This window comes from Lissotriton vulgaris, chromosome 8, assembly GCF_964263255.1.
Source record: "Lissotriton vulgaris chromosome 8, aLisVul1.2, whole genome shotgun sequence".
Taxonomy (NCBI): Eukaryota; Metazoa; Chordata; class Amphibia; order Caudata; family Salamandridae; genus Lissotriton; species Lissotriton vulgaris.
Genome location: NC_141696.1, coordinates 204,895,542 through 204,920,890, shown reverse-complemented (window position 1 = coordinate 204,920,890; position 25,349 = coordinate 204,895,542). Strand labels below are relative to the sequence as shown.

Here is a 25,349-nt window from a genome sequence, read left to right as displayed (position 1 = left end):
GACTGAAGTGCAATACTTGGGCCATAGGATTGAAAAGGGAAAACGGAAGGTGTCTCCAGACAGAATAGAGGCCATCATGAAAATGAACGCGCCTAAAACACAAAGAGAAGTCAGGATGTTTCTAGGCATGGTCGGTTATTGTCGGCAGTGGATAGCTAACTTTTCACTGAAGGCAAAACCTTTATTACAACTGACGCACAAAGGAGTGAGTGATCCGGTACCATGGGACAAAGATTGTTTGATGGCATTTTTGCAGCTGAGGGAGGACTTGTGTCGTGCCCCGGTTTTGGGAATGCCTGACTATGAAAAACCATTTTTGCTATACTCCTGCGAAAGAGAGGGTTGCGCTTTAGCAGTTTTGGCCCAGATACACGGAGATGCGCGTAGGCCAGTTGCTTACTTTTCGGCTACATTAGATCCAGTAGCCGCAGCGTTGCCCGGATGTCTCAAATCCTTAGCTGCAACGGGTGTCAGCATTGAAAGTGTGGTAATGGGACATCAGTTAGTGGTGTACGTACCGCATTCTGTGGAATTGTTAATGACCAGGACTAAGACTCAGCATCTGACGAATAGCAGGCTCACACGCTACGAGCAAGTCATATTGGCTGCCGAGAATGTGACCCTAAAGAGATGCTCCGTCTTGAATCCTGCTACGTTGATGCCACTTCCAAATGATATTGATGATGAAATTTGTACAGATCATGACTGCCTTGATGTGACTGAACTATGCACCAAACCGAGACCTGATATCGTAGATGAGCCATTGACTGACCCTGATGAAATATTCTTTGTTGATGGTTCATGCGTAAGAGACGATATCGGTCAGCTGAGAGCAGCATATGCAGTTTGTACTATTACCAGAGTTGTGGAAGCCGCTTGCCTGGAAGGAGTACATTCCGCTTAGGTAGCTGAAATTATTGCTTTGACGCGTGCCTGTTTAGCAGGTAACAAAATTCGAGTCACCATATACACCGATAGCCAGTATGGTTTCGGGGTAGTTCACGATTACGGGCAGTTATGGTCTCAGAGAGGTTACATGACCTCCTCGGGTTCTCCCATTAGGAATGGAGAATTCGTGAGACTATTGTTAGAGGCATTGCAAGGTCCGACAGCCATAGCTGTTGTCAAATGCGCCGCGCACACGAAGAATGTAGACTTTGTGTCGCAAGGCAATCGTTACGCAGATGAAGTTGCACGCTATTGTGCAGAACAGGGATATTCTCACACCAATGTAGAAGTGGGGGGAATACAGGAAAGAACTGAATTGACAATGTTGTTAGACACTGTAGATACGTGGGACGAGTTGAAATGTGTTCAGGAAAATGCTCCAGATGATGAGAAAAAGGGCTGGGAAACAGCTGGATGTACTAAAAGTGAAATGAATTTCTGGATATCTGCAGATGGGAGAGCAGTTTTACCAAACGAACTTGTTAGTCCAATGGCAAGAAAATTGCATGGATCAGCACACATAGGAAGAGATGCCATGGTGAGAGTATTCAGACAGACGTGGTTTAATCCAAAGTTTAGAGTAGCGGCAGAAGCAGTGTGTCAGCGTTGTGCAATCTGTCAGCAACTAAACGTGGGAAAGAGAACACCAGTTACTTTGAGTCACATAGGAAGGTCTGGGGGCCTTTCAATAGAATGCAGCTGGATTTTATTGAAATGCCCAGGTGCAATCGACTCAGATATGTCTTAGTGATAGTCTGTATATTTTCTAGATGGGTCGAAGCTTACCCTACACGTAGGTGCGATACACTTACAGTAGCTAAATTGTTGCTTAGAGAGTTGATACCGAGGTTTGGGGTGCCATCCTCTTTGGAATCGGACAGAGGAACTCATTTTAACAGCGAAATAGTGAAGATGCTGTGTTCAGCTTTGAGTATCGATCAGAAGTTACACTGCAGCTATCGACCAGAAGCTTCATGGATCGTAGAGCAAATCAACAGTACGATAAAGTCCAGACTCGCCAAAGTTTGCTCATCGACGTCTCTGAGTTGGTCTGATGCACTTCCATTGGTTCTGATGAGCATACGTAGCACACCAGACAGAAAAACAGGTCTCTCTCCACACGAAGTGCTAATGGGGAGAGCTATGAGATTGCCATCGGTTCCGACTGCAGCGTTATTGAACATCACAGACGATTTGATCTTGGACTACTGCAAGGGACTATCTGATGCCATTAATTCTGTGTCCCTCCAGGTCCAGGCTGCAGAGGTTCCATCAGCACAAGACTTGTGCCATGACCTGTGTCCGGGGGACGGGTCCTGGTGAAGAAGCACGTCAGGAAGAGCTGTTTAGATGTGCGCTGGCGAGGACCATTTCAAGTCATACTAGTTACGAACACTGCTGTAAAGTGTGGAGGCTTGCCCAACTGGATACAAGCCTCACACACCCGAAGAGTGCCAACACCTCTGGAAGAAACAGCTCCTCTCTCGGATGAGAATCCAGCGGAAAGCGGAGAAGCCACAGAGAGGGAAAGCCAAGCTGTAGAGGTGATCGAAGAGGCTGAGCCTGTGTCAGAACAGGTTGACGACGGTCAGGACACCAGTGGGACCGAAGTCGTCTCAGAAGAAGAAAACAGCTGGGAGTTCGAGTCAGATACCGAACAAGCTGTGAGTGAGCAAGAAACGAGTCCAAGGACAAGGAGTGACGAAGCTAGTTGGCCGGAGAGAAGGAGAAGGCCAAGCTTAAAAGCAAGTCAAGAGAGAACCCTTGTCCCGATTTCTGAAGAGTCGGATCAAGAAGAAGAAACTACAGATTCAGGATCTGAGAGTCCGAGAAGATCAAGAAGGGTACGTGTGCCCTGCAGAAGGTACGCCACCCCTGAATGGACTTATCTAGCAGATGTCTTGGGGACAGAAATCTGGGAGAGTGAGAGAAGTGAAGGTAATCGATCTCGATCCATTTGTGGCAGTGGAGATATGGATGTTGACGCCTGGATTCGAGACTGAGGGGGGACTGACTTTCACACTTCCCATACCCCCTTACCTGAGTCGGATCAAAGATCTAGTGCTAAATAGATTACAGTTTCCGACTTTTGGTCATCAAATACCAGAAGAAGAAGAAAAAGTTGTTCGTTTTGAATTATTGGAACATGTTATTAAAGCTGCAGGTACGAGAATAATTGTAGATGCATAAAGACTCTTGTGTTAAGCTATAAAGAAGAAGATAACCTAGAGCCGAGTGGAAAGAAGAATAAAATTAGGGATTACATTTAGAGGACGGAGAAGGGTTAGGGTTGTCTGTTGCAAAGAGAAAAAGACATTGTTGCGAAAAAGAGACTTTGTTGATAAAGAGCACTTTACAGAAATTGAAAGCAAACAGCAAACAAGGAACTGAAGAAGAAAACTTTCCTTGCTACGGAAGGAGTGACGCTGTTTGATAACATGGAGAACGGCAACCCAAACCGAAAAGCTAGATGCATAATAGGTACACTAATAGCATTAGTAATTTTTCTCATTATTACAGTAGTAACCATATCATACATAGTAGGACATGAAAGTGAAAAAGAAACGGCAGATGTAAAGCCTGTAACGACTTTAAAACCTGCTCTTGTTGGGAAGAAGGAGGAGAGCAATGTCATCCGTGAAAAAGCGTTACTGGCAGATGAAGCTCGTAGGTTACACGTAGACGAGTCGCAGGGAAATTTTAGATCAAATGCATATGCCAAACTATTGTATGAGTATATTGATGCCATGGAGGCCAAAGAATGTTATGTTTGTATGCAATTGCCGGCTTCCGTAGACGAAGGTATCAGATATCATCATCTCCCAATGACTTATGGGATAACATGTAGTTTACTGCTTAGTATATTTTATGGTAGAGAAGGATTCGAGTACTACTTTTCAAATTATGATTCGATACTGCCTGAAGTCCCGAATTATAAACAAATGAATAAGTGGGACTATGACAAAAAGGAAGATAGATTAGCTAAGTTCTTTCTTCCTTGGGATACATTAGATACATCATATGCACGCAGAAATAATCTGACTTGCAAAGTGTCAGAGGTAGAGAAAAAGTTTATAGGACAAGTAGATGACCGATACAGAAGGCAGAAGATTCTAAAAATGTCAGGACAGTGGAAAACTGATTGGACCGAAGAAGAGAAGGCACATAAAAAGAAAGGTAGCAATGGTCCAATAGCTTTGGATAGAACGCAGAAAGGAAAGTTATGTTTAACTCGAAGCAAGACGTATTATGAGAGTGTATTTGTAGGTGAAGTAAATTGCGAACATGCTTTTCGACTAGAGTATTATACGAAAGATTTCATGAAAGGGATGCAAGCGATTCCTAATGTATATTTTGTATGTGGAAGAAATGCCTATGTAAAACTGCCTGACAATTGGTATGGTTCGTGTTACTTGGCAATTGTCTTCCCCAAAATATATCATGCAAAGGATTTAGCGATCATAGAAGGAAAGGCTTCGATAAGAACGAAAAGGGAAATAGGAGATGCTGAAGTAGTTGGAGACATTTTTGGAGCAATGTTTCCGATGTTAGGTTTAATACTTAACGATGTTAAGATCAGGAGACTAGCTACAGTTGTAGATAGATTATCTGCAAGTACTGCAAGGTCATTAATGCTAGTAGAAGGAGAGATGCAGTCGATTAGAGCAATGGTTCTTCAGAACCGTCTTGCTTTAGATGTTCTGCTAGCAAAAGAGGGCGGAGTCTGCAAGGCTTTGAAGGTCCAAGAATGTTGTACTTACATTCCAGACAATTCAAAACCACTTGAGAAGGTCATACGGAATATTACACAGATACATACAGAAATCGAAGATTTGACAAAAGTAAATGTTTGGGAAAAAGTAGGTCATGGAGTAGGAAAGGTTGGAAGTTGGTTTGCCAATCTTGGTAAAAGCGTTATATGGTACATATTAAAGCCTGTATTAATAGTATTAGTTTGCATAATCACATTGTTAGGTTTAGTGAAATTGTATAAATGGTATAGGTCGAACCGGTTACAAAGGTCCATGAGAGAGCAAGAAAGGAGATTAGCTGCTTTACAAGATCAACAGTATAAAAGTTTAAGAGCTCTCGAAACGATAAAAAGAGGGAATCTTGTAACTAGTTCTGTGTAAAGTCTTATTCAAATTGCATTTTAGTGATGACTCCTAAAAGTCATCAAAGGGGGGAACTGAGAGAGCGAAATTTGAATAAAAAAAATATGTATGGACCATATTCACAAGCATATCGCATAAACGTAGAATCTATAACGTGAAGTGAACACTTGTAGCGTAAAGTTAGACGATGTAACATGAATAATAGGAAATGTATTCTGTATTCACTTTAGAATGTATTAAGATTTAGAAGGCCCGTATACATAGTGGGCTAATGTAGTAATGTGTAGAAATGCTTACGAACAGAAGAACGTGCAAAGTAGAATCCATGTACGTGTAATTATTAAAAACGAAAGAAGACGACGAAGACGTAAAGCGAAGAAATGTGTAGGACATGTATAACACGGTGTAACGAACGAGAATATAAAGTTGTGTTCTATGTAAATGTATTCACTTATAATCAAAGGATTTGCTAAATGCGATTATATATATAAATGTGTGTTAAAGGTTATAATGTGTAGAAGAGTTTGTAGGAATGTTAGAGAAGGTTTAGGTCATATGTGATTTTAACCTGATTGACCAAGGGTTCGCAGGAGTGTAGTCCGCTGTATGTAATTTAGTGGGCTCACAGGAGTCGTGAATAGCTTGATTTGAATGTGCGAGCCAAGAGTCAAAAGGTCTTGTTAGATTTAAGGTGACAATGTAGGACGAAGTTTATGGCCTAAACATGATAGGAGACGCTTGGAATTTGAGTCTTGTTTTGAAATGACCATTTACAGGACCAAAGAAGGTTACGAATACAGTCGTAAAGAGTAGAGTTCTGCTGAGGTGATAGACTTGTGCTTTGAAAGTGTCAAATGGAATGTCAATGAAGTCACCAGCAAGAAGACGAAGATGGCGCCGAGAAGAGGGGTCAACTTAACGGACGAAGCGAAGAGATGAAGTAATGGAAAAACCCAAGATGTGTAAATGTACAAGTGGTGGGCGTCACGGGGCGTTCCACCCATACTGTGATTGTGTATTTAGGGACAGCACCCAGGGGAGAAGATAGCGAACAGCTCCGAGCAGATGCCATCATAGAGAGCTCAGAGGAGAAGTTAGGAGCGAGCGCTGAGAGAGATCAGAGCGCAAGAGAGCAGTAGGCCGAGGACCCTTAGAGAGCGGATGGGTAGGCAGAGAGGGTACTGCTTCTCGATATAAATTACCATTAGAGGCTAAGAGAGTTTGAACTTCTTTGGAAGTCAAACTGCTGACACCTTTTTTAGGTAAGGAACTTGTGAAGTAGGGTTGTCACCTAGTATAGAGTAGGGACAGATTTAACTTGTTTATTCTTTTCTTTAGATGACGCAACGGAACCACATTGTGTCGATGCTTTATCTGTAAATTCTGAATTTGATATTGATCGTGTATTCGTGGATTATATCCTGAGAGGATTGTATATGCCTATAACTCTGATTTTATATAAAATCTCAAAACTTCATCAGTTGTAAGTGGTTCTTCAGAGTTGTGTCCGTTATTGGGGTTGATTTGACTTATGCGGGGTTTGTCTTTTACTCAATGACAGAAAACAATCGATCCAAAATTGACGAATGAGATAGGTATCAAAGTGATCAAAAAGGGTATCAAAATCTCATTCCCCGCAAGGTGCTGTGACAGTACCTTACTATCAGGGTCTTTTCCACAGCTAAAATCACAGCTGAGCTTTGAGCTCTACTGGGATGTTATCACAAAGCCTTTTGACCGGAAATTGTACTTTCAATTTAGAGCATTACTTTACCTCTGAAGTCCTTTACTTCTAAATAGTCCTCTTCCGGGAATAGCAAATGTCCCCTCTGTATTGATAGTGCTGAAACCTACTCAAACGTGCTGTTTGTCTGTCCCGCCTACTCTAGTCCCACAAAACATGGCTGTTGCAGACATGTAGGAACATGGGTGCTAGATCATGTAGTGCAGCTCTGCAAATTCTCTGCCCCGACTCATCACCTAGGTACGCAATTCCAGTGGCAAAGTTCGTAAGGTGGATTCGATTACAACTATCCCTGGTGGAAAAATACACCTGGAACTTTCGTCTCCAATCATGTCTGTGTATTCAAGGTCAAAAACATTGTGTGGGGTTCTACACAGTTTCAAATGCCCCTGAGATATATATATATATATATATATATATATATATATATATATATATATATATATATATATATATATATATATATATATATATATATATATATATATATATATATATATATATATATATATATATATATATATATATATATATATATATATATATATATATATATATATATATATATATATATTTTCTATGCTTGTTTTAAGATGAAAGTATGACCTTGTATTATACTGGGACATTTCGACCTGTATTTTGCCACTTTTGCACAAAACATTTTTTACCAGATTTTCACTTTTGTATATTTTTAACCTTTTATATGACAAGTATTGTTGAATAAAGCTTCCTTTGAATTGAGTTTACGCATGTCAATGGACCCAAAGGTCTACTTGCACTTTTAAATGTTTTTGTTCTTCCCTAAAGAAAATATTTTAGGCACATGGAAATGCCTTTTCCCTATTAGGTTTGAAGGGACTGCTTTCCTATTTCCATGATGGATAGGGATTTACTCATGCCCCCACTAAGAATAAATACTGAGAAAGTCAACACTGCCCCAGAGAGCCCACAATCTGCCCCTGGAGCAACTATTTTCCCACAATATTACACCATAGTGGTATAAAGTTATGTGTGAAGAAATCAATTTACGAGTATATGTACATTGATTGTGAATACCAAGATTGAGTTTCTACTCGTAAAATCGAGGTGCACATTATCTTTGTGACCCTAACTGCTTTGTAATAAGTGTTCAGGGTTGATTGTAGAGATGAATGAAGTGTGATGACGTAGCCTGTGGGAGCCCTACACAGCTCCATTGCAAAAAGTTTCAGAGCTAGAAGAAAAAATCAAATTTTGTCATTTGGATACTCTACATACCCCTTAGCAACAAGTTATTCTTTTTGCGGCTTTTAACAGTGCCCGTCTAGTCCCGAGTGTGCGTCCTGCACGGCCAACTGGAGAAGCGCGTTTCGCATTCTGAACAGGAGGCATAACTTCTGTACCTACTGCCCCCGCTGGGAGCATCTAGGGGAACCTGCACCTATCCCTTCGCTTCCGCCTATCTCGGTGTCTCCGTTGCCGACCCCTCCGACCACTATTATAAAAGAAAGCCTGCGATGAGCCTATTGTTGTCTTTTAACTCGCGCCACCTATCCTTCGACATCCTATAACTTGGAACCAGAACCGAAATTCCCTCACCTCGTGGACTCCTTATTTCCTGAAGCCTACTAGGCTTGTCATGCTAAATTTTCTAGTGAATTGGATTACCTAGCGAGCAGGGGATTACAGCTCATCCTGCCTTCCTCATCATTTTTAAGAGAACCTCTCCCACCTGTGGCCCTCTCTCCTTCCACCTCACCTCCGCCCTGATGAAGGTGTAGCCTGTGCCGGACTATACACCGAAACGCGCGTCAGCGTTTGTTCCACCCCTGGAACCTACATAACCATCTGGGACTCTATGTCATCTGTTCCATATCCATCGTATACATCTGTGGCAACTGTGTGAAGTGTTGTATGAAGTGTGAATGACTGTGTTTGTGTGTTGGTGGTATGTATCGTGGGAATATGGGCTATGATTAGGAATTAATCTTCTTATCCAATTTTTTATTATTGTATATTTATAATTGTCCTCTTTGAATATGTTTGTCTATACTACTGAAATACAAAATGAAAATGAGAAAAAAATGAACTTTAATAATCTATGATAAATAGTTTTGATAATATATATGTGTTGATTTATCTGTGAGATATTCATTTAGGGTTCAGAGTGTTACTTAATCCTTTGGACCGTTCGTAGGCCAACATTTAAAATTACAGGGCAGGTTCTCTTCCTTGTCTTGATACCTGCAAAATCAAATTTTGTCATTTGGATACTCTACATACCCCTTAGCAACAAGTTATTCTTTTTGCGGCTTTTAACAGAGCTCAAATGCAGCTTGCCATATTCATTTTAAAAAAGCACCAGTCCTGATCCTAGAGCTTTTTTAGCAATATGTAATAATCTGTGCCTAAAACCAGTGTAAGAAATACTAAAGGAGAAGTTATTTAGGTGTTACTAATATCCTCAAAGTATAGACCCTTACATAAAAACATTACTGGAGTTAAAACTGCAACTTTTCCCTAACTGAGTTGAAAGATGATGTTTCCATGACAACATACTTGCTCATGTGATAATTTGCAACATACACATACATTGTACGATCAGGCATAATAGTAGTAAAGGATTTGTAATAAACATGAAGCATGCATGTGTAAAATACATACCTCTTTTGTTAGGTTATAGACTAGACTATACAATAATGGTGTGCAGTCAATTCTCAGAGTATAGTTCCCTAGAAGAAAGGAAAGAGAGGATTTCAGTTATCATTTGTTTAAGGGCAGCATCAGGTATGATTATCGGATCACTGACATAATATAGAATGACAAAATGTAGACTTACCAAAATATAGTCACCAAAATATAGAATGCAAAAATATCGAATTCCTATCTACAAACAGGTAAATACAAAAATATCGAATCCAAAATATAGTCTGTAAAAAATATAGTCAGTCAAAATATCGATTTTTTTAAATGTCTTAAAAGTAATTTAAAATTAATGAAATAATAAATATAATTAACTAAAACATACTTAAAAATACTCAAATAACCTTAAAATTAAGATATAATTAATTTAAGTTCATAATAAAAAATGTACAATATTTTACTGTAGGATAGCAGGAGTGTAAAATTTAATACTACCACTCCAGTGAGTGCAACAGTAGGGAAAGTGTTGGATAGCATAAGGGTAAAAATTACTATTCCCACTCCAAAGAGTGCAACAGTAGGGAAAGCGCTGGATAGCGGGAGGGTAAAAATTACTATTCCAACTCCAGAGAGTGCAACAGTAGGGAAAGCGTTGGATATTGGAAGGGTAAAAATTACTATTCCCACTCAAGAGAGTGCAACAGTAGAGAAAGCGTTGGATAGCGTAGGGGTTAAAAATACTATTCCCACTACAGAGAGTGCAACAGTAGGGAAAGCGTTGGATAGCGTAGGGGTAAAAATTACTATTCCCACTCCAGAGAGTGCAACAGTAGGGAAAGCTTTGGATAGCATAGGGGTAAAAAAATACTATTCCCACTCCAGTGAGTGCAACAGTAGGGAAAGCGTTGGATAGCGTAAGGGTAGAAATTACTATTCCCACTCCAGAGAGTGCAACAGTAGGGAAAGCGTTGGATAGTGTAGGGGTAAAAAATACTATTCCCACTCCAGAGAGTGCAACAGTAGGTAAAGCGTTGGATAGCGTAGGGGTAAAAATTACTATTCCCACTCCAGAGAGTGCAACAGTAGGGAAAGCGTTGGATAGCATAGGGGTAAAAAATACTATTCCCACTCCAGTGAGTGCAACAGTAGGGAAAGCGTTGGATAGCGTAAGGGTAAAAAATACTATTCCCACTCCAGAGAGTGCAACAGTAGGGAAAGCGTTGGATAGCGGGAGGGTGAAAATTACTATTCCCACTCCACTGAGTTTAACAGTAGGGAAAGTAATGATTTAATATATTATTAAAAATAAATTAAATATCAATACCAATAAAACAAAAATATCGAATTCCTATCTACAAACAGGTAAATACAAAAATATCGAATCCAAAATATAGTCTGTAAAAAATATAGTCAGTCAAAATATCGATTTTTTTAAATGTCTTAAAAGTAATTTAAAATTAATGAAATAATAAATATAATTAATTAAAACATACTTAAAAATACTCAAATAACCTTAAAATTAAGATATAATTAATTTAAGTTAATAATAAAAAATGTACAATATTTTACTGTAGGATAGCAGGAGGGTAAAATTTAATACTACCACTCCAGTGAGTGCAACAGTAGGGAAAGTGTTGGATAGCATAAGGGTAAAAATTACTATTCCCACTCCAAAGAGTGCAACAGTAGGGAAAGCGCTGGATAGCGGGAGGGTAAAAATTACTATTCCAACTCCAGAGAGTGCAACAGTAGGGAAAGCGTTGGATATTGGAAGGGTAAAAATTACTATTCCCACTCAAGAGAGTGCAACAGCAGAGAAAGCGTTGGATAGCGTAGGGGTTAAAAATACTATTCCCACTACAGAGAGTGCAACAGTAGGGAAAGCGTTGGATAGCGTAGGGGTAAAAATTACTATTCCCACTCCAGAGAGTGCAACAGTAGGGAAAGCGTTGGATAGCGGGAGGGTGAAAATTACTATTCCCACTCCACTGAGTTTAACAGTAGGGAAAGTAATGATTTAATATATTATTAAAAATAAATTAAATATCAATACCAATAAAACAAAAATATCGAATTCCTATCTACAAACAGGTAAATACAAAAATATCGAATCCAAAATATAGTCTGTAAAAAATATAGTCAGTCAAAATATCGATTTTTTTAAATGTCTTAAAAGTAATTTAAAATTAATGAAATAATAAATATAATTAATTAAAACATACTTAAAAATACTCAAATAACCTTAAAATTAAGATATAATTAATTTAAGTTAATAATAAAAAATGTACAATATTTTACTGTAGGATAGCAGGAGGGTAAAATTTAATACTACCACTCCAGTGAGTGCAACAGTAGGGAAAGTGTTGGATAGCATAAGGGTAAAAATTACTATTCCCACTCCAAAGAGTGCAACAGTAGGGAAAGCGCTGGATAGCGGGAGGGTAAAAATTACTATTCCAACTCCAGAGAGTGCAACAGTAGGGAAAGCGTTGGATATTGGAAGGGTAAAAATTACTATTCCCACTCAAGAGAGTGCAACAGCAGAGAAAGCGTTGGATAGCGTAGGGGTTAAAAATACTATTCCCACTACAGAGAGTGCAACAGTAGGGAAAGCGTTGGATAGCGTAGGGGTAAAAATTACTATTCCCACTCCAGAGAGTGCAACAGTAGGCAAAGCGTTGGATAGCATAGGGGTAAAAAATACTATTCACACTCCAGTGAGTGCAACAGTAGGGAAAGCGTTGGATAGCGTAAGGGTAGAAATTACTATTCCCACTCCAGAGAGTGCAACAGTAGGGAAAGCGTTGGATAGCGTAGGGGTAAAAAATACTATTCCCACTCCAGAGAGTGCAACAGTAGGGAAAGCGTTGGATAGCGTAGGGGTAAAAATTACTATTCCCACTCCAGAGAGTGCAACAGTAGGGAAAGCGTTGGATAGCATAGGGGTAAAAAATACTATTCCCACTCCAGTGAGTGCAACAGTAGGGAAAGCGTTGGATAGCGTAAGGGTAAAAATTACTATTCCCACTCCAGAGAGTGCAACAGTAGGGAAAGCGTTGGATAGCGTAAGGGTAAAAAACACTATTCCCACTCCAGAGAGTGCAACAGTAGGGAAAGCGTTGGATAGCGGGAGGGTGAAAATTACTATTCCCACTCCAGTGAGTTTAACAGTAGGAGAAAGTAATGATTTAATATATTATTAAAAATAAATTAAATATCAATACCAATAAAACATTAATTGAAATTAATAACCAATTTAATAGTATGTAATAATTAATTAGGAATACAAATACATATTAGTTATTAAAAATTAATAACCTATTCATAATTGTTTAACAACTATTTAATTTTCAATAACAAAAACTAATTAATAATAATAATTAATACCAATTAATAATTAACGGTAAATTAATTATCCATACACAAAAAGTATTTTTAATATGTAATTAATTACAATTACATTACTTCCCACCCTATTCCCCTATAAACCCACATCCCACTACATAAAATACATTAATGCAATTATCATAATTATCAAATATTTAATTAATACAAAATAATTAGCAATTAATAAAACTTATTTGCCAATTATTAGAAATTAATTACCAATTAAAAATTAATTACCAATAAATTTAAAATTAATACCAATAAATAAAAAAATATTTACTTAATTACAATTAAATTACTTCCCACCCTATTCCCCTATAAACCCACAACTCGCTACAGAAAATAAATTTAGAAAATTAACAGAATTAACAATTAATCAATTAATAAAAATTAATTGCCAATTAATAAAAATTAATTACCAATTAAAAATTAACAATAAATTCAAAATGAATACCAATAAATAAATAAAAAGATTTAATTATTTACAATTAAATTACTTCCCAGCCTATTCCCCTATAAACCCACAACCCACTACAGAACTAAAAAGCTAAATTTAATTAAGAATGTATAATAATTGCTAAAAATTTATATTTAACTTAATATAATTAAATTACTTCCCACCCTATTCCCCTATAAACCCACAACCCGCTACAGAATTAAATTACGCAAAAATTAAATAACATAAAATCTAGTACTTAAAATAAATTAAACATACATTACAAAAATTAATATACACTTTTCACACATATACCAACCTACAAAACACCTTAAAAAATTTGAAATTACTATAAATTCGATATATTTAATGCCTATATTGTATACTTCGATATTTTGACTTCTATATTTTGAAAATCGATATTACTTACCTTCAATTCGATATTTTTAACCACTATATTGTGTCCATTCGATATTTTGTCCATTCTATATTTTTACTTCGATATTATGTCCATTCTATATTTTGGAATCGATATTATGACTGTTTACCATGCTTATCAAAACCACAATTATGAACATACTTAAAGAAAATATGAAATCTAGTCCCTTACAAGCAAGAGTGTTATTTTAGATGGTTGAAACTGGCATCGCTGGGCTACAAGTCAACAATTTGCGCAAGATCTCAAACTATGACTAAAATGTCAGACAAATTCAAATGGTTTGAAGAAATCATTGCTTTCCATGGAGTTTGAAGTCACATTCAAGAGCGTGCAGTGTTACCATCGAATTGTTTCACAGCTAACCAAAACCGTATGCGACCTCAGTCGGCGCTAGCACTGGGGAATAAGTCACAAATAGCAAATCAATGCATGAAAGCCATTTGGTACAGTAAGGCACTCTGAAATGGTTGACACTATGGGCCAGATGTAAGGTAAAAGCAGTTTAGCGAGTTCTTAATAGAGATTTTTAGGGGATCGCTCTTATGGACTCGCAAAATGCTATGTAGGTAAGAATCACAATAATTTTTGCAATTCCTACACATTCCTTATTTGCGAGTCGCCAATAAGGAATGGCTTCCTTTTTTATCCTATGGACCAAGAGGCTCAAAGGAATGAATGGGAATTGTGTGCACAATTTGCGAGTACCCAGTAGGTACTCGCAAATTGCAAGCGCAATTTCATGGGTGCAAGGGTTCCAAAAGGACACCCTGTTGCATCCCTGAATTGGGCATGTGTGCACATGTTGAGCACATACATGACCTAAGGGCATTTATGTGTGCAACATGGCACTTTAAAACAAGAATTGGCATAGCCAATAGGTCTCGCCTTTGGGACCTTTTAAGTATTTAGTTATGCAGCACAATATCCTTACTGCAACAACATTAACTGTTGCATGGCTAAACACTTATAAGGTCCCAAAGGCAAGGCCTATTGGCTATGCCAATGCTTGTTGTGAAAAGATACCTGTCCCGGGATGGTTTATGCTTCAGTTGAAGTACAAGCCAGGGAGTGTCCTCTGCTGTAAAACCGAAGAAGCTGAAAGCTGAACGAAGCCTTCTTGCAAGGGTGCCTGCTTCCCTGAAAGAAACGTAAATGTGCGCAACTGATCCATCTGCAAATGTATAGGGTGATAGGGAAGCCCTTATTGGCTTTAATTAACAGAATCACTTGAAGCTTCCCGATGACATATTTATTCTCTGTGAGTGTTATTGCAAAGGAGCTACCAGCTAAGTTCTGACAGGAATGCTTTTAAAAGGCAGTTATAAAAAAAAGATCAATATGTACAGTCTGGGTATTACTAAAATCTTTATTTTGGGAACACTTTTTTAATCTTAAACCTTTTGCGCATTTTGCCCCAGCCAATGCAAGTTTAATGACTTCCTTGTTCATAGTGCTTCCTCTCACAGACTGGGATGCTGTAACACTAAAAATACTCAAACCCCTAGTCTCCACTACACCAACAAGGATTCAATACTGTCGCTCTCTAGTGCTGTACAATAACTCCTAGACTTTTAATACTGTCTGATAGTGCGTTTCCTATTAATTAACTTAACTTTCCTTTCCTACTAATTAACTTAACTTTCCTTTAATAGTCATTTAAGCTGTGCATTATTTCAAACGTAGTTACCTGAAGGTAAAACACCCAAAAAAGTTACAGAATACTTTATTTTTTTGGCCACGCTCACTCACCTGCCCCCATTGCGTGCGGCATCGCAGTCCCCATACTTTGTTTAATGCACTTCGACCACGGGCTAGACCAGTACGTGAGGGTGATAGTAGGTTCATAACTTTAATGCGAGCTGAATATACTTACAGCATAAAAGTTATTAACTCGGTTACTTCTCCTGGCAGCAGCAGAGGGATCTACTGGCAGTAGAGGAGAGAAATGTTCCTAACATGTTAGAGTTCCACGAGAGCATGCTTTGTCACTGTAGCTGAGGGGAAGGAATGGGGAGGTGAAATGAAAATGGGAGGGGAAAGGAAATGGAGGTCTGGCAGCACCCTGCGGCAGAGCTCTAATGTCGTGCTTAAAGAATGGAGGCGGCGGGGGAGGAGCACGGGGACAGCGGGTTCCAGTTCTTCAAGAGGTCGGTGTCCCGCTTTATATAACCATAACCCTGCTCCCCTTCAGGGGGTTTCTAGGGGTTGACTCGCCTTTTGCAGCAACTGCTGCAGAAAGTTGCACAGGGGACGTCTCCACGCAGCACTGAGTTCTTTAATGGGGAATACCTCTCCGCACAAGAAAGCGAGTTGCTTCCCTGTGAAATGGATTCAACAAGCGACGATGCGGAAAGCTTGTAATAAGCGAAACGAGGCGGGAGTGGGAGAAGGGAAGGGATTAGTGCTACCCACAGGCTTTTGCCGGCCACAAGCTGTGCGCGACATGCACAGCAAGGCAGATGGCAGCTGTGCATGTCGTGCGCTCTTGTGCGCGTAATAGCAAGCTGATCGCGGGCAAAAGCCTGTGGGTAGCACTTTTCTAACCAGCTACTAAATTTCTCAACAGAGCAGCGCATGCGCGCTGGATCTAGCGAGACCTAAAAATCAAAAAAGTGCGTTTTGAAAGGAAATCGCAACTTACCACCAACTTGAAGTTGGTGGTAATTTGAGAGTCCTTAAGGCATCATCACAATTTGCGATGCCTACTAGCATAGCATTTAGGGAACCTCAAAGTGCGATTCTCTAAATGCTTGCTCAAAATGAGGAAAAACAATTTTTGTGATTCCTTATTTTGCAAGTAGGTATTTTCCTACCTACATGGCACACAGCTACATTGCGATCTGCGAATTTCAGCGTTTTTGATCCCTATTCCGCTTACTACATCTGGCTCATATACATGCAAACAATTTAGGTTCTATTACTACGTGACTTAACAACTACCACTAAACGACTCTCCACATCCTGCATTAAAATGATGTTCTGGTTTATGATTGTGTTTGCTCTGTATTGCATACACTGAATAACTCAATTGCTTCAAGGGAGTCTGTCAAAGAAGTACAGCAAAATGGCACCTACAGCACGTACATGAACAGTTTCAGTGTTGACCATGGTTATTAGGACTTCCCAACACTTGACATAGTGAACATCGCATTTTCACAATCATACATTTCTTAGATGACATATGGGTGCAAACTGTGATTTTGAATGTCAGTGTTTTCTTTATCTCTCCTGAAAGCTGATGAAGGCCAAATTAGGCATTTCATTGGTAGGAGCACTAAATATGTATTTGTTGTGCTTGACACCCTTTGCACAACACAAGGGTCAGTAACAGGAGATGCATGTTTTCAATGTTGTTCATAAGAGTATAATGGTAGAGAATATGGGGATATCTATGAGGCAGCCGTTTAGAAGCTGGGTGTAATTACTACAACAAGTTTGCCAACACTAATCTTACATCTGAATTTGGAAGTGGCCATTAAATTCCTTCCTGCAGAACGGAGAAGGGTGGGAGGGAGTTAGTTTTGTTTTGGGGGTTTGTGGTGGCAGATTTGACTAAGAATGTGTATGTGAGGCTGAATACTGTAATTAGATTCTGTCCTGGGCATAGAAGTGCAGAAGGCATATAAACTCCAAATTCCTCTCAAATGGCTGAGCTTAGAATGCACTATTTTACAGACTCCTCCGGAGCCTCCGCTACAATAATTTAATTATGCATGAGCACAAATAAGAACTTTTCAAACAGATCACAAACACATACAAAGCTTTACCATTGGCCCTGTACCTCAACAACCACATAACCTTCCACAAACCTACCAGACATCTCCGCTCAGCTGGATTCCTACTTGCACACACCCCCACATATGCATAACCAGATCTGGCGGTTGTGCCTTCTCCCACCTCCCTAATAGAGCCTGGAACAACTTGCCCCTGCAAATGAGAGCCTGCTCCTTAGTTCTTGAAGTCCACAAGAAACTGAAGATCTGGCTCTTCACCTAGCCCCAATCCTGGCACAGCCCATATAGCTACTGCTTCAGAACTAGGATAACCTCCCGGATAACATGACATAACATAAACAGTAGAATGCTAGGGCTATTAGTAGAGTGGAAGCAGAATAGTCACTAAATTAGCCTGTTCCTAACTCTCTGGTAGCTTGGCACAAAGCAGTTAGGCTTAACTTAGAGTCAATGTGTAAAGTATTTAAGCAGCACTCAAACAGTAATACAGTGAACAGAGAGCAACCAAAATGTCCCAAACAAATATTACAAAATAGAGTAAAAGGTAATAAATGAAATGGCGCCAAAATGAACAAAATTCAAATGGAAGAACCAGAGATACACAATTTCAAAGTTCTAAGTAAATGTAGAATCAAAAAGCACAAATGTCATCTGTGGTTATCTCATTGCACTGGACCGGGTCAAATTCACAAGTTAAGGCCAACCACAATGAAGTGTAGGCTGGCTACATGGAACAGGTTAGTCCTACTGAGAGTTGTACCTTGTGTCTTGAATGCGAGGTCGAGATGCATTGATTCTGATCGGGAGTTGAGAGGTGATGTCTGGAGATGAGCTATGTTGGTTTCGAGAAGGCTGCTGAGGAGGAGCTGTAATGCAAGGTCCAGTATTGCTCCGCAATGCACTGTGCCATCTCCAATGAACCTGCCTCTCAGGAACTGTGATGCAAGGTCTGGCAACTTGATGTGGTGCCAGACTTCGTGTTGAGCTGTGTCATTCTGTGTCGGTTTTGATGAAGCTGGTGAACAAAAGCTGCTATTCGAGGTCCAGCATTGGTGTGCGTCAATCAGTGTCGGCTTCGAGGAAGCTGCTGATCAGGCGAGGAGGAGTACACTCTGATGCCAACTAATGGTCCAGGACCTAGGGGCACCTCATGGAGATCAGAACTCACTCCAGCAGAGGCCAGGACCAGATTTCATTCCTCAGGCTGCAGAGCGGTGTTTTCAGCAGCAGGACAGAAGAGCAGCCCTTCTTCTGAGTCGTCCATACGTTTAGACGTGATGTGATGAGTGGCTATGTAGTTCCAATATTTACACCTGGTGCCAGCATTTGAAGTGGTGGGATTCCCTGTACTACAATGGTGCAGCCCTTTTTGATATTTTGTTTATTAACTATTTTCATTGCCACTGTTTTGTTCATTTTAAAAGTTACAGCTACACATATTTTATGCACTAGGACAGGAGGCGGATGTTAATAAAAATCGTACAACATATTCCTAATGCGTATTATTGAGTGCATCTATTCATAGTTAAAAGAGGCTTGGAACTACCTCAAACAATCCTGTAAGTCTCACAGGACTGTTCATTACCCAGAATGCAACATCCTCATGTAATGCTTAGGTTGTTTCTGGGCAATAGTCCACAAGATTTCCTGTCAATAATTGGTAAATTTCCATTGTGCCTGGACTTATGCCAGGGGGTTAGAAACCTAATGTGGAGCCATATTTTTCCTAGATTAGCTAGTAGTACCTGCCTGTTGATCGTATACCCTTGGGCTTTGATTGTGTAAACTCAATCCACCTGCATTGTTGCTTTATATACTGGGTCAATGTGAATATAGGTGGGGTTGTGGCACTTTACATACTCAAGGACTGTGAAACCTCCTATGGTTATATTACTTTACCAACTGGTGCCTTGGCAATGCAAATGCATATTTCCATCTGCGGGTGGAGGCATGTGAAAACTTACACAAATTTGGTGCTATTGCCCGGAATCTGTTAAATGAAATAAATTATCCAAACAGGCCCAACAAATAACTACAATGCAAGAAAAACAAGTGCATAGTAATTGCAAAGGCAGTGCTCATATCTTTAAACCTATGTATTAAAAAAAGTTATGATAGTTACCTTCAACAGATGAGTCTGCATTAATGTAAGCTACTCCTCGTTCTTGAAGTATTTTGACATTTTCCTGTAAATGAAAAAAAAAGTGCTTCTTTTAAATGCACTCAAGTAGGCTTCTCTCAATGTCATCCATTGACTCGCAGTTCACTTAACAATGTAATTTGAGGTCTGTGTTTCATTACCCAACCATTGTGCATCTCTTCTTTGGTTGCAGCTATTCCTAGTGTTACACATGAAAACCTGAGGGGCTCATTCACAGACATTTTGTGCACTTAAGTTAGACTTGGTTACACCGAAAAAAATCACTTGCTCGAACAAATTCTGAGATCATGGTTCAAGGAATCAGTTCCTCTTCAAGGGAAAGTTAGTGTAGGGTAAACTTTTTCAAAGCACATAGTGCAGGGTTTGGTGGGCAAAAGGAGTTGTATCATGGTTTTATCCATGAAAAAAATGAAACACCTGCAAATACACAGGCCTCTGTGAATCCAAAACATTTTTCCTGGTGCTTCCCACTCTTGAAAGAAACTTACAAATACTCCTTAAAAAACATGGTATGTGTGTTTAGAAAGGAAAGTGTTACTTACCCTGTAAGCATTTGTTTGTGGAATGTGGTGCTGTAGATTTCCATGCAGTGCATCTATTGTTGGGCTTGGATGTGTTTAACTTATTTTTCTACGAAGAAGTTGTTTTGAGTGACGGGACCAAGTGACTCCACCTATTAGTGGTAATGCTCATGGTCATCTGCTCCATTTTTAGATGGTTTTACCTGCCCGTAGGGTGGAATTGGAGCTGGAGCATACAGACATAGTAAGTGACCATGCAAGGCAAAGTATTAAAGATAACAATGATAAGGAAAATATCTGCAACAACCACAGGAGATGGGCAACAAGGGTGGACCCATCTGAATCTAAAGCACTACATGTCACAAACAGATGCTTACAGGGTAAGTAACATTCGGTGTCTGTGGCACCGGTAGCTGTGGATACACATCCTGTGAACAGACTGTAAAGCAGAGTTCCCAGAAACTGTGGCTTAGCCTGAGGATGTTGCAGAAGGCTGAAAAGCAATACGTAGAGCAGGCTGGCCAATCTTTTCTTTCTGTCTGGCCAGGACATCCACACAGTATTGTTTATTAAAAGTATGAGGGGTGGACCAGATAGCTGCTTTACAGCTGTCAGCTAGTTGTACATTACCCAAGAAAGCCATAAGTGCCCTTTACTTTTAGTGGAATGATGTCTGGTGGGGAGGTGAGGACAGGCAGAGTTCTTTTAGCTTTAGCGTAACTAGTCTGCATGCACTTGACCAGCCAACGAGCAACCCCTGCCCTGGAAAAGCCACGCCCCTTGTGTAGCTCGAAGTGTGACACAAATGGCTGTTGTGTCTTACAGAAGGGTTTTGTCCTATCAGTGTAATACATTAGCGCTCTCTTAACATCTAAATTATGCAGAGCACATTCTGCTACAGTTTCCGGGTACGGAACGAAAACTGGAAGCTCTATAGATTAAGGTGAACACAGAAGAATACTTTAGGAAGGAATTTGACATTGGTTCTGAGAACTACTCTGTCATGATGAACTTGGAAGAAAGGTTCCTCCAAAGTAAGTGCTTGTTTCTCACTATCTCGCCTGAGGAATGTAATGTCTAGAAGGAAAGCCACCTTTCAGGAAAGGAACTGCAATGGGCAAGACTGTAGTGGTTCAGATGGAGGACCCATGAGTCCAGTGACAATTTAAGATTCCACACAGGAGCAGGAGGCCTCTGGGGTGGATTAATCCATTTAAGGCCTTCCACGAAAGCCTTAATGACTGGTATTCTGAACAATGAAGCATGTTGTCTGTTCTGTAAGTAGGCAGATAAAACAGCCAAATGTAACCGAATGGAGGTGTAGGTAAGGCCTGACCTTTCTAGGTGAAGGAGGAAACATACACTGTCTTGCACAGATAATGTGAGAGAATTGACATTTCTTGGGCGACAGTAGTGTACAAAATATTTCCATTTGGCTGCATAGCAGGCATGCTGGCCTCTTTGAGAATAGAAATGCATTCTTCCCATAAGTTAAGGTAATCAAACTCCAAGATCTGAGGAGACAAATCGCATGGTTGAGGTGCTGAGGGTTTGGTTGTCTGAGAGTGATACGGTGTTGAGTGAGAAGGTCCAGTGGGTTGGGATTCTTCATGTGGGGTACTGGAGAAAGCTTGAGGAGGGTGATGTACCATGGTTGACGTGCCCAGGTTGGTGCCACAAAGGTGACAGTGAAGGATGTTTGTCTCTTCCTCCAGACCACAAATGATAGAAGTGGGAGAGGCGGAAAAGCGTAGGCAAATATCCCTGAACAGTTCATCCATAGTGCATTGCCCATGTACTGTGGGTGTGGGTGTGGTAGCCTGGCAGCAAAGTTTGTATTTTCAGCAGAGGCGAACAAGTCTACTTGTGGAAACCTCCAATGTTGGGTGTAGGACTTGAGGGTGGAGTTACCATGCGTGGACTTGTTGATGCTGCCTGCTGGGCAGGTGTGGCAGACCATTGTCCACCACGGGAATGTGTTATATGAGCAGATGTAATCTGTGATGAATCGGCCCCTGCCACATGTTCTTGGGCTACAGTCAACAACTGCTGCACGTGTATGCCCCCTTGTTTTTGGAGGTAAAACTCAGCAGTTGTGTTCTCCATTCAGACTAAGACTGTTTTGTCCTGTATGAGAGGATGGAAGGTCCAGAGAGCGAGCTGTCTAGCCAGCAACTCCAGGTGGTAGATGCGGAGTGATTCAATCAATCAGTTGTTTGTAAAGCACAGCTACTCACCTGTGAGGGTCTCAAGACACTGAGGGGAGAGGCGGACAGCTGATTCGTCTTAGCGTGTAGTTTCAGTCGAAGAGCCAGGTCTTTGTTTTGCTTACTGAAATGGGTCAGCAATGGGGAATGCCTGAGGTGTAAGGGCAGGGTGTTCTAGGTCTTGGAGGCGAGGTAGGAGAAGGATCTTCCTCCGGTTCTGGTCTTGTGAATCCGTGGGACGGTGGTCCAGGGCAAGTTGGGTGGATCAAAGTTATCCGGCGGGTGCATGGAATGAGTGGCGGTGGTTCAGATATGCAAGTCCTGCGTCATGGAGAGTGATTGTTGTATAGATGTCCATTTCCCCTGAACGGTAGTGACTCAGATGAGCACTCCAGCTGATGAGCGAGGCATCCGTGGTGATGGACCCTTGCACAACTAGGTCTCGGATGGGCAGCCCTGGCATCAGGTTGTTCATGCTTTACCACTGTAGAGGGTGGATATGTGCACTCTAAACGAACACAAGATCATCTAGATGGCCCTCCGCTTGAGACCAAAGTCCACTAGTCACTCTTAAAACAGGCACATGTGCAGACAGGCATAAGGAACTATAGCTCTGCAAGAGGCCATCATTCCTAGCAATTTCACAGTTCTGTTACCAGGTGATATGGCTTAAAAAGAGGTATCAGGTTTCAAAAGCTTGCACTCTTGCTGGACTGAGGTAAGCTTTCCCCAAGGAAGGACCTTGAGAAAGGGCTCTACTTGAAAGGGCTTGAGGTGAGATTTGGTCAGATTGATCGTAAAGCCTAGACTGTGCAAAATTCGAATCGTGGTCGGGGTGTGCGATAGGCATAATTGCTGTGTGGCACTCCTGATCAGCCGGTCCTCTGGGTAAGGAAACACATGGATGCTGCTCCTCCTGAGATGACCTGCCACCACAGCCAAACATTTGGTGAAGACCCTTGGGGCTGTGGTAAACCCAAATGGAAGCACATTGAATTGGTAATGATGTCCACTCACCATAGACCGCAGGTAGCTTTGATGTGCTGGGTGGATTGGTATGTGAAAGTAGGAGTCCTTCAGATCGAGGGCGGTCATGAAGTCGCCTTGCTGCAGTAGTGGTATGATGTCTTGTAGAGTCACCATATGAAAGTGCTCAGACAGAATGTATTTTTTGAGAGGCCTGAGATCGAGTTTGGGTCTGACGGAGCTGTCCTTTTTGGGGCTAAGGAAATACAAGGAATACACGCCCTTTCAGGGGAACCGGTTCTATGGTCCCCTTGGCAAGAAGGGCCTGTACTTTTTCCTGAAGGAGGTGCAAATGTTCCAGGGACACTTTGTGTTGGTGATTAGTGGGTGTTTAGTGGTGTATGAATGAGTTCTAGACAATAATTCTCATTTATAATGTCTAGGACCTGCAGATCGAATTCTAATTTCTGTCCAATAGGGCAGAAATACACGTAGCCTTCCCCAGTGAGGTATTGTGTCATCGGGGGAAGGAGAAGAGATCAGTGTTTTGGAAGGGTAGGCTCTTTGGGGACTGTACCCTTTGCTCTGCCTTTGCCATTGTTACTCCAGTACCCGCCCCTATAGTAGCCTAACGAAGGTGCCTGGTGCCCGGGCCTTGGAAAGCTGGAAGAGGTTTCCAGGGTGGGGGTGATGGCATTACCATGATATTTTTTTTGTTCCTCGTGGCAGCTCTCAGAGCTGCCACGAGGAACAGGTCTGCCATGGATTTGGCTGGATCAGTATCCTTTTTGATATTTAATATTTACCAAGCTTTGCTTCACTGGAAGAACTGCAATTTTGCACAGATGGAACATATTAAAACCCACAGCTGTAGACTATTTATGACAGCCAGTCCTGTTTTGAGTGAGGCCACATGGAGGTCGTCTAACAGAAGTCATGCATGATGAAAAGAAACAGAAGGTTGGTCTACACAGAATTTTTAAAATCATAATAACTTCCAAGAGCAAACAGAAATCCACTTTGAAACAAGTTGAATGCAGCTGTACTTATCATATTTCCTCAACAAAAGAACATGTAAGCAAGGGGCAAACAAGATTATCTCACAGATTGACATGATAATGCAGACTTTCAAAGATTTCATTGTGTATTAGGCCCAAAAAGGATATTTATGAAAAAAACATTTCAGTTAATGGTGCTTCTGAGGCTGGTTTTAATGCAATCCATCTATCAAATGAGTCTGAACTGTTTGTAGTTTAATTAACAGGAAAGTATTCCATACTGAATCCAGGTGAATTCATATCAGAAACACAGCTTGGAAGAGGACCAACAGTTAATGGTAATGAGGGAGCAAGGGAGGAAGGAGAAGTATCATCTATGGATGAGGTGGTGCTTGAAGAAGAGGGTCTTTAGTTCCTTCATAAAAAGAAGGAACCGAAGAGCGTGTCAAATCTAGATGAGGTTGGATTACCAGATCCTACAGCATTACCAAGAAAGTCATCTAATTTTGCCATCTCCTTCTACAGTGAATAGGTTGCTTCTGTGATTGTCACTTAGCCAAATTAAAGACATACAGCTTGGCAAATGCTGTTGAGTAATCAAGTTTGATTACTTTTTACGTGATGCAGCATATCATCCAGCACTGAGTGTGTTGTAGGTGATATGGGAAAAGTTAGCTTGGGATGAGATTGAGCCTATAATATTTTCTTTTAACAAAATTAGCATATTTCATGCAAAGTTTTTCAAAAACAATATTAAGAGTATTTACTTCCTAAGTTAAATTAAAACTTCACACTTTGTCATGGCCCATAAAACAAGTAAGAAAGAATTAAGTTCAATAAACTTACTAAAATGTGGGCAACTAGGCTAGAGGAATTAATCTATACATTAATATATGAGGATGTATACAAATAAGCATGGAACCAAAGACCAATGTATACAAATAAGCATGGGACCAAAGGCCATGTGCAGTAACATGGATATTATTCAAATTGATCATCCTTATAATAACCCAGAAGTACTCACCAGTCTTTGATAGTGTTATACTCTCCAGGCATTCTCATCAATTGACA

At 40.4% G+C, this 25,349-nt stretch overlaps 1 protein-coding gene across 1 annotated transcript in view; it reads right to left on the bottom strand.

The window, feature by feature from the left end:
• The window catches only part of LOC147696876 (glutamate carboxypeptidase 2-like), a 653,445-nt gene that overhangs the window by 202,252 nt on the left and 425,844 nt on the right, over nucleotides 1-25,349 (bottom strand). Inside the window, exons 12-13 of the mRNA XM_086933984.1 lie at nucleotides 19,548-19,611; nucleotides 9,451-9,518 (exon numbers count right to left, since the gene is read on the bottom strand). Of these exons, the coding sequence (XP_086790110.1) occupies nucleotides 9,451-9,518; nucleotides 19,548-19,611 (132 nt within the window). The remainder of the gene's footprint in view (nucleotides 1-9,450; nucleotides 9,519-19,547; nucleotides 19,612-25,349) is intronic.